Source organism: Biomphalaria glabrata, chromosome 9 (genome assembly GCF_947242115.1).
Source record: "Biomphalaria glabrata chromosome 9, xgBioGlab47.1, whole genome shotgun sequence".
NCBI lineage: Eukaryota > Metazoa > Mollusca > Gastropoda > Planorbidae > Biomphalaria > Biomphalaria glabrata.
The window spans coordinates 4,105,165-4,119,122 of NC_074719.1; the positions used below are offsets into that span (position 1 = coordinate 4,105,165).

General features: G+C 33.4%; 1 protein-coding gene across 1 annotated transcript; it reads right to left on the reverse strand.

Annotated features, from left to right (window-relative positions):
- Positions 1-6,176: 6,176 nt before the first annotated feature.
- On the reverse strand, positions 6,177-13,380 carry LOC106052074 (zinc finger protein 235-like). Its single transcript, XM_056040418.1, has 4 exons — positions 13,255-13,380; positions 11,544-11,786; positions 11,201-11,296; positions 6,177-8,741 (listed from the first exon to the last, which is right to left on the reverse strand). The coding sequence occupies exons 2-4, from the start codon at positions 11,769-11,771 to the stop codon at positions 7,692-7,694; spliced, it is 1,374 nt and encodes a 457-aa protein (XP_055896393.1). The 5' UTR covers positions 11,772-11,786; positions 13,255-13,380; the 3' UTR covers positions 6,177-7,691.
- Positions 13,381-13,958: the final 578 nt, after the last annotated feature.

Consider the following 13,958-nt stretch of genomic DNA (forward strand, 5'->3'; position numbering starts at 1 on the left):
CTTATTTACATGTCAGGCACCCTACAACCTAACGGGATCAACAACCAGCACACTTTTATTTAATATGCGATGGGCACTAGCATTACCCCCCTTTTCCAATTCATCTTTGCCTGACATCACCGCCCCCCTTCCGATTTCCCGCGCTTTTACACCAGCGTTGCTTTATTTCATTTTTGCCTCGATAGCGAACAACATCGGACAGAGAAGTTAACTTAACACTTCTCTCCTAATCGACGTTTGTTTGTCGTTGATTATGACCTCATCAAATTAAATTAGTGTTTCATTTTTTAAACTTGACTTCGAATTATATAAAAAGAGCATGCATTTCGCTTTAATTCTTTACCAAATACAACATTTTCTGATAACAAACAACAAAGCTACTGAAGCCCAATCATAACAGGGGAGTGAAATAGTAATGAGCAAATGAAGAATTCCTTCAAAACGTGGAAAAATAATTACGGAGAGAAAGAGTTAAGACTATTTTGTGTTAATTGTTTGTCTTTTTTTTAACTTGGTCCGGCTCGGTTACATATATGCATGCATTTCGTATTTTCTATACAGTCGTTTACCCCTGCAGCAGTAAATCTTTGTTTTTTGAGTCAAAGACAAACTTGTAGAGTGAAGGTGAGTTGAAGATTAAACATTGTAATAAATCCTTCAGATAGCATCAAACTCCATTAAAACATTGCCTCGATTTCAACAAACGCAATGAGAAGTAGGACAGGTGCAAGAAATGGGTTTCTCTCTATTCTGAAAGAAAAAAATATTCACAAGTATTTACCTATTTTTCAGCAGAAAGCATAATGTAGGGTCGTGTCCTCCGTAAGTCTTGCATTAGCCTAAATTGTCTGAATGTCCGGCTTTTTGCTGATGTTTAATGACATACAATCTAGCTATTGAATTTTAATATTAATATGTTCTGTTTTTTTTAAAAGATGAAAAGATGCTAAGCTCCACCGCGAGATGCGTGTTCACTCTGTTCATTTGTATATATAATCTCTACAAGATCTTTATAATGAGTGGCATAATAATTTGATCATGACCAATAACATAGCATCAACCAATCAACTTTGCATACCGTACTTGCTGTTGTCGTGTATGAGTTTAATAATTGCACATTGAATGCATTATAAAAGATAACACTCCAAATAACACACAATGTAACAGATAACACAAACATCTGATACTGTACACTATATTTATTTAAATACTAAACTTATGACACGCGCCTATTAAACAGATGTTTAAAACATGAAAATTAATACATACAAATAATTTTCAAAAAAATACAAAGTTAGAAAAGATTTTTATATATGGGATAGGTGACAGGCTTTTAAGTACCGTATTAAATATATTTCTTTTTATGATGTATCGAGATGAAATATTTGATTGTAAACAATTAGTTGATGATTATAAACACAGTTCAACAGCCTTTCTACTGAATCCGTGCAGAAATAAAAATGTTCAATCTTAGCTAATGAGCTCCTCAATAAATGAAGAAACTAATTGTGAATGAAATAAATGAGAAATGGATAAGCTCTCATCCCAATCACAAGAAAGATTATTCCAATTATAGGCCTAAGCTATCCCGACAAGATCAACGTCTAATCTTTAGACTCAGGACTGGACACAACAGAATGCGACAACATCTGTACCGGAAGCTCAAAATTGGAACCAGTGAAATCTGCCCATGTGGAGTATCACCAGAGAATGCCGACCACGTCCTCCAAAACTGCTCTCTTTACCAAGAGGCCCGTACAAAACACTGGCTCCAAAACACCCCAATAGAAAGAAAACTATATGGAGAGCTCCCTGATTTGGAAACCACTGCGCAGTTCATCTCATAGATTACTCTAGTCGCCTGAACGCTCCAACATAACAATGTGAACGAGGAAGAAGATGCCCATGAGCTTTTGGTCATTTTAATTGCTACATTTCTTTTGATACTTTTCTCTCAGAAAAGAAGGTGCATACACATACGAAATTGATCATTTATAGACTTAGTACACAAATGTAAAAAAAAAAATACAAAAAAAACGAGAACTTTCTGTGAATAGTTCCAACAACTTCTGTCCAAACAAAGAAATTTAAAAGCAGTTGAATCAAGCATAAAAAACAACAACTTATCATGCAACATTCAATTAATTGAGAACCATACGAGCAAAGAATAAGCCAACAACACAAGTGACAATCTTCTTAAACTACAGAAGTAATTATAAAACACTTATAAGTCCATATATTTATGTATGGCAGTGATGCCCAACCTAATTCGCTATGCGGGCCACTTTAATTTCTGATACGGTACTCGTGACGCAGGCCAAATCAATAAAAAGATACCAAAATATAAAATAAACTTTAAAGCAGTTTTATATTTAAAAAGACAACGTGGATTTAAAACGTACACTAATTATGGGATGTTGGAAGCTTTTCCAAAACCAACTTCTTAAAATTCCGCCGCATTGATGAGATACCAAGTCGGAGCACTGAATCTAGATGTAGGCGATTTTGTAACATCGGTTTCGTCCCTTTTCCACCTGATACATGAAGGATTTGTTTAGAATGTAAAAATTTGTAAAATGTTTTACATGTTTCGGATGTTCCTTCAGAGTTGAAGATAATTACTTCCTAGTCCAAACCTCCCGCAGGACGACGGGGGATGGGAGCGGGCAAGGTTTGAACCCGGGACCATCGATAAATCTGAACGACAGTCCAGCGTGCAAACCGCACGACCAGGCAGCCATCCAATGTGCTTATGTCAACATATGTTTTCCCCAGTAATTTGGGTGTTCTTCAAATGTGAGCAATTCTGTAGCTTGCCCTTACCGCCGACTCATGTCCTTGTCCCATCTTATATAATACGGACGTTACTTCAAAAAAGATGATTACGTCCTACGCGTCATGTACCTAGTCATGCATGTTAACCAATGACTTAATTTCTGCATTTTCCTGGCTGGCTCACGCAGCCTATTCCATGCTCTAATAACACTACTCTCGTCAATCCTACAATCTTTGTTGACTTAGCCATTTTTTTTCGCAGTTCAAAAAAGGCGCCATATTGGTTAATGTGTTTGATTTCAATATGTCGTTTTAAATTATGTTCTTTAAAAACAGCTTTACAAATCAAGTTCCAAATTTAAAAAATCAAAATCAGTCCAAACTTTTCTTCGAAGTTTTACATTCAGAGTCTTGCTTTCTTCGGATCTCCCATTTCATTAACGCAGACCTAGTAAATGGTACAGGACCTCTCGTGCTCATACCAAAAGACGATCCAAAACATGATCAAAATGATGCCTTGTGTTCTACACAATAGATAAAGACATGGCTAGCTCAACACCTTGTGTTCTACACAATAGATAAAGACATGGCTAGCTCAACACCTTGTGTTCTACACAATAGATAAAGACATGGCTAGCTCAACACCTTGTGTTCTACACAATAGATAAAGACATGGCTAGCTCAACACCTTGTGTTCTACACAATAGATAAAGACATGGCTAGCTCAACACCTTGTGTTCTACACAATAGATAAAGACATGGCTAGCTCAACACATTGTGTTCTACACAATAGATAAAGACATGGCTAGCTCAACACCTTAAGGTCTACACAATAGATAAAGACATGGCTAGCTCAACACCTTGTGTTCTACACAATAGATATAGACATGGCTAGCTCAAAACCTTGTGTTCTACACAATAGATAAAGACATGGCTAGCTCAACACCTTGTGTTCTACACAATAGATAAAGACATGGCTAGCGCAACACCTTGTGTTCTACACAATAGATATAGACATGGCTAGCTCAACACCTTGTGTTCTACACAATAGATAAAGACATGGCTAGCTCAACACCTTAAGGTCTACACAATAGGTAAAGACATGGCTAGCTCAACACCTTGTGTTCTACACAATAGATAAAGACATGGCTAGCTCAACAACTTGTGTTCTACACAATAAAGACATGGCTAGCTCAACACCTTGTGTTCTACACAATAGGTAAAGACATGGCTAGCTCAACAACTTGTGTTCTACACAATAGATAAAGACATGGCTAGCTCAACAACTTGTGTTCTACACAATAAAGACATGGCTAGCTCAACACCTTGTGTTCTACACAATAGGTAAAGACATGGCTAGCTCAACACCTTGTGTTCTACACAATAGATAAAGACATGGCTAGCTCAACAACTTGTGTTCTACACAATAAAGACATGGCTAGCTCAACACCTTGTGTTCTACACAATAGGTAAAGACATGGCTAGCTCAACACCTTGTGTTCTACACAATAGATAAAGACATGGCTAGCTCAACACCTTGTGTTCTACACAATAGATAAAGACATGGCTAGCTCAACACCTTGTATTCTACACAATAGATAAAGACATGGCTAGCTCAACACCTTGTGTTCTACACAATAGATAAAGACATGGCTAGTAAAAACATGGCTAGCTCAACACAGCAGCGGAATCTCAAAGGATTAAAAAAAAAAACTGTAGCCTAGATTCATGTCGTCTAAAAATTAAAACATAAAACATGTTATATCTTACAAGAAAAAAAAAATGAGTTGGCGCCCTAACATATTGACTGATATATTTTCGAATGTGTGATTTTCTATATTTTGTTCCAATGTTTTAGCGGGCCGCATAACAGCACGCTGAGAGCCAGATTTGGCCCGCGGGCCATATTTTGGGCATCACTGCTCTATGGTTTGAAAAGGTATTAGAGAAAGTAGTTTACACACACACAAATTTATTTATTTATTCTTTAACATGCTTGACATTCAAATTAATTTTTGTCGTTTCACAATCCAGCTAAATGTAAATATAATATTAGAACCTAGATCTTGATTCTAAAGTGTATGAACTTTTCCCCAATATATTTCCCTAATATCGATACATAAAAAGAATATTCTAATAAAGCATATGTTGATTGTGCGATAGTAGTATATGCTAAACATTCAACACTTGGATTCAGAGTAAGCCAGTCATCAAGCCATTCCAGAACCAAGTACATTAAAAAGAAGGGCCCTGATGGATTGACAGTATACTTAGAAGGGCCCTGATGGATTGACTGATTGACAGTATACTTAGAAGGGCCCTGATGGATTGACTGATTGACAGTATACTTAGAAGGGCCCCGATGGATTGACTGATTGACAGTATACTTAGAAGGGCCCCAATGGATTGACTGATTGACAGTATACTTAGAAGGGCCCTGATGGATTGACAGTATACTTAGAAGGCCCCGATGGATTGACTGATTGACAGTATACTTAGAAGGGCCCTGATGGATTGACAGTATACTTAGAAGGGCCCCGATGGATTGACTGATTGACAGTATACTTAGAAGGGTCCTGATGGATTGACAGTATACTTAGAAGGGCCCTGATGGATTGACAGTATACTTAGAAGGGCCCTGAAGGATTGACTGATTGACAGTATACTTAGAAGGGCCCTGATAGAATGACTGATTGACGCAAGTGATTTTCCCACTTGCCATGGAAGAAAATTTAACAAGTTATTACTTTCATGTGCCTAGGGCAATTAATTTTAAGAAACTTTCACAATTGAAACCATGATGGTTAATTTTACTATTGTTTATTTGCCATTTGGACCCAATATATTTATGAAAGACGACATGTCAAATAGTTAATCTCTTCACTTCTTGTATGGAAACTTGCTTTTGAAGACATTTTATAAAAACAACAATATTTTTAACTAAATATATTTTGAATTGTATAAATTCATGATTTCATCTTTCATGTTTCTACATTATTATGTCAATAGATATTTCCTGAAATGTAAACATTTGTAATAGGATATTTAAAATAATCTGTACATCTCTGACCAACAAACCGATGTACAACAATAATTAACAATGTTACTATTTTAACGTTTTTCTAGAAAAAATTGTCTGTCCCATTAAAAATGCAACAAACTTCTTTTCTGGCTATGTTCTCTTAAAGTCTCTATAATAAATTCAGAAAATATTTGCAAAAATAGCTTGGTTGCCTATTTTATTACCTCCCTTGAATTGTTTCTGCTAAATTTCATGTTATACAAACTACTAATAAAAAAATTTACTCTCTATTTCAAAACCAACCTTAAAAATACAAAACACAAAAAAAAGTATAATTCTCACTAAAAAGGTTGAGTACATTAACATTTTGTTTTTTCGAGTCAATCTAGCATTTTTAATGCATTGTTCAGAATGTGTTTTTATGGCTGCAGAAATATTTCTGATTCTTTTAATGTCCCCTCATTATCTAAGTAAAGACAGCTGTTGATAGTTTAGATTTAAAGATTAAATGTCATGTCATTCTTTGCTAGGCTAATAAGTCTTCCATCAACTGTACATTAAAACTCTTTATTTCAAGGAGTTTATCATAGGAAAAAAAAAATCAAACAAAATTTTTTAAAAAATCTTTGTTTTTCCTGCTCATGAAAAGAAAGAATCAAACTTTGCAGTATGTTCATTGAAAAAAAACAAGTTTGTTTAAAAATTTAGTCAGAACCCACTATTTCAAAGTTTGCCAACGTCAAATCTGCTGAGAAGGTAAATGGAATTTCTTTACACTTCCATTTTACGATGCATAATTGGCCAAAAATGTAAAAACATTTACCAGTAGTGGATATTAAGGAAACTCTATAGCATCTACTTTCAGCTGCAGAGATGTGAGAAAATAAACTTGATTGTTTTTTTTACTAGTATTGTCAAGTCAGTGTAGTCAAGTTAGTGCAGTCACGTCAGTGTAGTCAAGTCAGTGTAGTCAAGTCAATGTAGTCAAGTCAGTGTAATCAAGTCAGTGCAGTCAAGTTAGTGCAGACAAGTCAGTGTAATCAAGTCAGTGTAGTCAAGTTAGTGCAGTCACGTCAGTGTAGTCAAATCAGTGTAATCACGTCAGTGTAGTCAAGTCAGTGTAATCAAGTCAGTGTAGTCAAGTTAGTGCAGTCACGTCAGTGTAGTCAAGTCAGTGCAGTCAAGTCAGTGTAGTCAAGTCAGTGTAGTCAAGTCAATGTAGTCAAGTCAGTGCAGTCAAGTCAGTGTAGTCAAGTCAATGTAGTCAAGTCAGTGTAATCAAGTCAGTGCAGTCAAGTCAGTGTAATCAAGTACACAACAATAAAGAGAGGATAAAATGAAAAAAAAATAATTTTTTTTTGACCTTTTTTTTCAAAGATGTAGTTTGACAAAATACTTTTCAATAGTTTGTTTTTTTAATAGGAACTAAGTCTATTAAAAATGAAAGGATATAGTAAACCCATTATGAACATTCAACAGTTCTTCATCAGTATGTAATTTGGTACTTTTTGATACATTGATATTTTTGTTTCTTCACCAGTGTAAACTGCTAGGGGAGTTTTCATTATGTAAAGAAAACTCTTCTAAACAAATTTGGTGTTAACAAATTTACACTAGTATGAACTAACGAGATTAACTTTTTTTGTACTAGTATTAATTAAGCTATGTTTTTTGTTGTTGTTTTTTAAATATGAAAGATGAAAAAATTCTTTCAGACATATGTAACATACAGTGTTTCACCAGTATGAACCAAATGGTATATTTTTAAATATAGGTTTGGGGAAAATCTTTTTGCGCTGAAATGTTTTTTTTACCAGTATGAATAAGCTGGTGTTTTTTTTTAAATATGAAGATAGTGTAAATAATAAAAATTCATTTATGGTATATATTATATTTAATTACAAGTTTTTTCAGTAGAATGAACAGCTTGGTGAGCTTTTAATTGTGAAGAGTGAGAAAATCCTTTTAGACATATTTCACATTTAAATGGTTTATCATCAGTGTGAACCATTTGATGAGATCTTAAAAGTGCAGCTTGAGTGAATCCTTTTTGACATATTTGACATTTAAATGGTTTTTCGCCAGTATGAACCAGTTGATGATTTTTTAATTGTGCAGCTTGAGTGAATCCTTTTTGACAAATTTGACATTTATGAGGTTTTTCATCAGCATGAATCAAAAGGTGAGCTTTGAAATTTGAAGAACGATGAAATTCTCTTTGACATATATGACATTTAAAAGATTTTTCACCAGTATGAACAGCTTGGTGAACTTTTAATCGTGAAGACTTAGAAAATCCTCTTTGACATATGTGACATTTAAAAGGCTTATCACTAGTGTGAACCTTTTGATGAGATCTTAAGTGTGAAGCCTGAGTGAATCCTCTTTGACATATTTGACACTTATGTGGTTTTTCACCAGTATGAATCAATAGGTGAGCTTTGTAATCTGTAGATCTATAAAATTCTCTTGGACATATTTGACATTTAAATGGTTTATCACCAGTATGAATAGCTTCATGATTTCTTAATATTGAAGCTTGGGTGAATCCTCTTTCACAAAATTGACATTTAAATGGTCTTTCACCTGTATGAATCACTAGGTGAGCTTTCAAATTAGAAGCTTTAGAAAATTCTTTAAGACAAATTTGACATTTCACTTTTTTTTTTTCAGTATTAATCTTCCGTTGTTTTTTCTTCTGAGCAGGATCAGAAAATACCTTAAGACAAATTTGACATTGAAATGTTTTTGGACCAGTATAGATCAGCTGGTGTAGATGATTAGGTTCAGGAAATCCTGTGAGAGACTTTCTTACAATTTCATCACATATCTTTTTACCTAAATTAATTTCTTTTGAATAGTCTTCATCCATTCCATCCTGCATTTTATCAGTGAGTACATTTATTTCTGAAGTCATTTCATTTTCTTCGTTAATGACCTCCACCTGTTTTAAAATAAAACATGCTTCATAAAAATTCTACTATAATATAATATTAAGATTTTTAGAGTAAAATCTTAAACATTTCTTTCATTACAAATGATAATTTTTCAAATCAAATTAGCCTCACCATTCAAAATATTTTATTATATATTATATATTTTATTTTAATATGAAATAGAAAAAGAAGTTCAGGAATTTTTAGCTATGGAATTATATTTTTTTATGCATTTTACACAAACTTTACAGTGAATCTTTGCCATCTTAAGTATCAAAAATATAACTATTTTTATATGTACAAAACAAGGTGTAAACCTGTCTGCCATAATCTAACAGAAATATTGTTTGTCATCGCTGTGATCTTCCAAAAGTTTAAGACCATCCTAATGGAAAGGAGACGACCACTTCGTTCAGATCTTATGTAACAGTGGTTTAATGGGTGCAGGTTATCTTTACGAATCGTGAGTGTTTTGGAAAGGCATCTTTCATGAAAAAGCTCTTCAAGAGATGGTAGCTGTGTTTGAGTGATATATGATGCTTTTTTAATTAGTCTATTTAGTCTAAGTCTTTGTGCAAGTGAAGTATTACCATACCAGCAGATGATGGCAAAGTTAATTAGACTGCTGATGGTTGCTGTGTAAAAAAAGGTTAATTATTGTTTTGTCGATGTTAAATTTCCTTAGCTTTCTAAGATAGAAGAGTCGTTGGTGAATTTTGGTGTAAAGGTTTTGACAGTTTCACTCCATTTCAGTTTGTTGTTGATGGTTATATTCCTGTACTTCTTCTATGGTTTGGTTGTTTATCTGAATTTCTGTGAAATGGCCTTTATGTTTCCTAAAATCAATAATCATTTCTTTAGTTTTCTGAACATTTAAATTAGAAAGTTATCTATGCACCATAGGTAAAAAGTGTTAATTGTTGATTGGTACAGATTTTTGTCCCCTGCAATAAGGCCAATGTGTCATCAGCAAATTTTATGATGGGAGTGTCAGCTGATAGGCTCTGAATGTCATTTGTGTATATGTTATACAATACTGGTGACAGGATGCACCCCTGCGGCGCTCCAGTGCTAAGCTCACTTATTCTAGTCCAGAAAGAATGAGTGATAAGCCTCTAAATCTGATGTGAAATTCAAATATTATTCAGCTCTGTAGACCTATACATGACATGAAACATAAAGCTAATCCCTAAAACTATTTTTGTTTTGTATTATAAAAGGTTAGTTCTTTTCTGTGAATTAAGTCAAACAAGAAAAACATTTAAAATTACTTTTTTTAAAAGCCAATACCTCCTTTATACAACTCATATAGTAATTGTTTTGCTCTTAATAACTAATAATAATAATAATAATAATAATAATAATAATCTTTATTATCCGTTAAAAAAAAACAATGTAACATTTTTTACACCTGCCCCAATCCCGTGAGAAAGAATCCTTATTAATCAAATGTATAGATCTACTACACTTTTTCCATTGAAAGCCTTTAGATCTAGACTTAGAGTTTTCCCAGTGTGGTCAACTAGCTACCATTTTTTTTCTTAGCAATTTGCTTGAATTGTTAAATTTCTAGGAAAATTGTTGGAGCCGTTTTTGAGATACACATTCAGGTTCTAAAAAGTTCTGACTTGAAAAGAGGTATTTTAAAAATTGATTTTTGAGGTCAGAATTTTATTTTTAAATATACTACACTATTTTGTAAGAAATGTTCACTTCATGCAACAAGAACTGTGTTTGAGTGTTCAAGTCAAAGAGTGTTTTGAGAGAGAGAGAAAGAAAGAGAGAGAGAAAAAAGTCGAGTCACTTCAAGTTGAATGGAAGTATAGACAAGTTGAATTTAAACTTAGTTAAGTTGAAGACATAGGAATTGATCAATATTTAGTGTCAGCAGAGAATTGACTTTTTGAAATATATTTTATATTTGACATTCATTTATGTTATATATTTTTAAGCCAGAACGCTGCCTGTATTGTATTTCAATAAACAGGTTATATGTCCATAAATCGGCATCCTGACTCATCGTTTACATCTTCATATACATAACATCAATAATTCATTTAGTAATTATATTTTGATGCCATATAATGGTAGTCAGAATTGATATTCCAGTACACATACATATAACAACGTATGGATACAGTGCTGACATAATGAATGGAGAGATCTGACAAATAAATTGTAGAACTACTAAAAAAAAAAACATGGTATGAAAAGATGTTTTGTATTCTAATTATAAAAAAATAAAATTTCTTCTACATTTCAGTTATAAAAAATGGCCAATTCTTCTACTTGCATATCAATATAGACATTTTTGTACTAAACATGGCATACTTAAATGTCTGCTACTCTTTTTTTAAAAACAACAATATCTATTTACCAGACTTACTGACACTTCTGAACTTTAGGTCTTACAAGGGGATTTGAAATTCGGCATAATGTTAGGTACAGGAGAAAGACTGGTGTTTACCTTCACTGACACAGCTAGTTGTCCTGAAGGCAAGGACTGTACTCTATTACTATCTGTGACATTAGTCATTTCTATCTCTTTCTTTATAGCATTTTCCTGTAAGACATAAACAAATGTACTAATAGCAGAGGAAATAACAATTTATCATTAGCAAGTAAAATACTAAAAAACACTTTAAAAAAAAAACTTAGATAAAGTGTATCAATTAGTTTGGATCAGTCATGTAATTAAATTTGTAATAAATCTAGACTGACAATAATAAATCTAATAACTAAAATAAAAATAATAAATGATGCTATGTAGAAGTGTTTTGTGTGATATATTTTAGTGAACATTGTAATACCTGATGCCCAAGGTTTACAGTAGAAGATTTTTCATAGTAATAGTTTCCTGTTTGTTGTGTATTCAAGTCTGATTCATCTTCATCTATCTTCTCAATTTTTATCATTGACACTTTAAAGCCTTGTTCTTCACATGGTTGTGTCAACAAATCTGTCTCTTCTATTTCCTTCTTCACATATTTTAAGGTGTTCACTTCAAGAGTTGAATCAGGCTCTGTTTCCATCATCATTAGAGGTTAATAGGCCTATATTTCAAAGAATTTATCATTGTTAAAAAAAAAAATCAAAGCCTGTAATTAAAAGGGAAACTATGAAAAAAAAAAAAAAAAAAAAGAAAAGCTATTGACTGAAAATTTAGTTTTGCAACCTTTAAGATTAAAAAAATATGTTGTTTTTTTTTTCTTCATAGAGCACACTCGGACTAGACCAGTCAACATCTATGTATGTTATACCACACGCTATGTACACACACAAACAATGTGATGATGTATAAAAATCAATTAATAGCATCATGTTAAATTATTGATGCCAGGTTTGTGTAACTGTTTTATTTAAATTATCAGAAACCAGATGTCTTGTCTTTTTTGTCTTTGTAACTGTTCCTAGAGTCGAGTCAAAGAATTGGAACTCTAGGAACACGAAAGATATATATATATATATATAAATATATATCCTTCAGACACGCTGGAGTTGGGTGGCAACACTCTTCGCAAACCTGCATTCAACTTCACATGACAAGCCATCAGCTGGGAGCCCAAAGAAAGAGGATCTAATTTAATTTCTAGATCTAAGCCTATAATAGATTTTAAATAGATATCTATTATGATTTAATAATAATCATATCAGATCTAGACTAGTATAAGTATAAGTATATATAGATCTAATAATCTGAAAATCTATAGGCTTAGCCATACTTAGAGTCAAGATTCTAGATCTATATTATAACAATTATATAGCCTAGGCCTAGGCCAGAGAGGGCTACAGTAACCGTAAGACTCAGTAACTTAGTCTAGTAAGACCACGGCACAGAAATTAAATATCGAAATAACTGGATCGGAGACAGAGGCGAACGGTTGGTTACGTAACATAGTATTAGTATTATAATAATAATAATAATCTGATTATCTGTAATATAAATATTATATTTTAATTTTATCTTATATTATACAGACATTACTTCAAAAAAGAAGATGATTACGTCCAACATGTCATGCATTCAGTATGATTCAGTCAATAAGTCATGCATATTTAATTTATTAACCAATGACTTAAATTCTGCCAAGTCACTGGTTTTCCTGGCTAGCTCAGGCAACCCATAAGTCCCATTCCATGCTCTAAACTCTAATAGTAATACTGAGTAATAGCACTACTGGCACTAGGGAAGAAGGAGTATTTCACTATTTATAAAAATTTGTCCTAGCATATCATGGGATGAGGAGGAATGTGCCTTTGGCTTTATCATATTCATACTATTCATACTCATACTTTATGACCTGACTTATCATCTTATGACTCAGTTAGACTAGTTAGAGTTATGTTTTTTGTATTGTTTATCTTTGAAATTCTTTGTCTTGTGTCTTTCGGAGTATTTAAATTTTATTAAATTTTGTATTTGAAGATTATGGTTATATATATATAAATATATAGCTCTGTATATTAGATCTACTGGTATTCTACAAAAACTATAGATCTAGGAACTAAAGTAAATGTCACCCAACAAAATCTCCAGGCCCAGAACCTGATAACATAACAAAAATGGAATTTTGTTTTTCGACGGATGCGACCCCTGTTTTTGAGGTCAACAAGTTGGCAACTCTTTTGTCTATCAGTACGTTACGCTAGCGAACTGCTGCCGAACCTTTCCAGCGGAGGTCACGCTCCAGCGCTCCTTCAAGTATTGTGTATTTTGACTATCGTTTATGTTACCACAGCACCTTCAGCCACATTATGTTTGTTAACGCGTTTTAAAATTTACGTTATTATTATTAACAGATAGAGTGGCCCCTTGAATTTCCTGGGTCCGACTTTCCCTTACCACGGTGAATTTCTGTGTGGGTGTGTTTGTCATGGATTATGCTTGTCACCCTTATTAAGTTACGTCCCTGTTCTGTACCTGATCAAGGGGTTGAATGGGTCAGCCTAGCGGAGGTAATGTCAGGAAGGCAGAATCACAGTTGAACGTCTGATCCTTTCAGTGTATTTGTAAGATAGAAACGTAGTAGTGAATAAAGCGCTGCAGATTGATATTAAAGAGAGCGATACGAGTTTGTTACTTTGATTAGATGTTTGTTGCTCAATAACTAGATATTTTCTCGTTCTCTAGCCAAATTTTAATTCAATTTTTTTCCACTTTGAAAAATTATAAAGGCCAAACTAGAGTTTCGCTAAGGTGACAGGACGCCCGACTATGGCGGGAC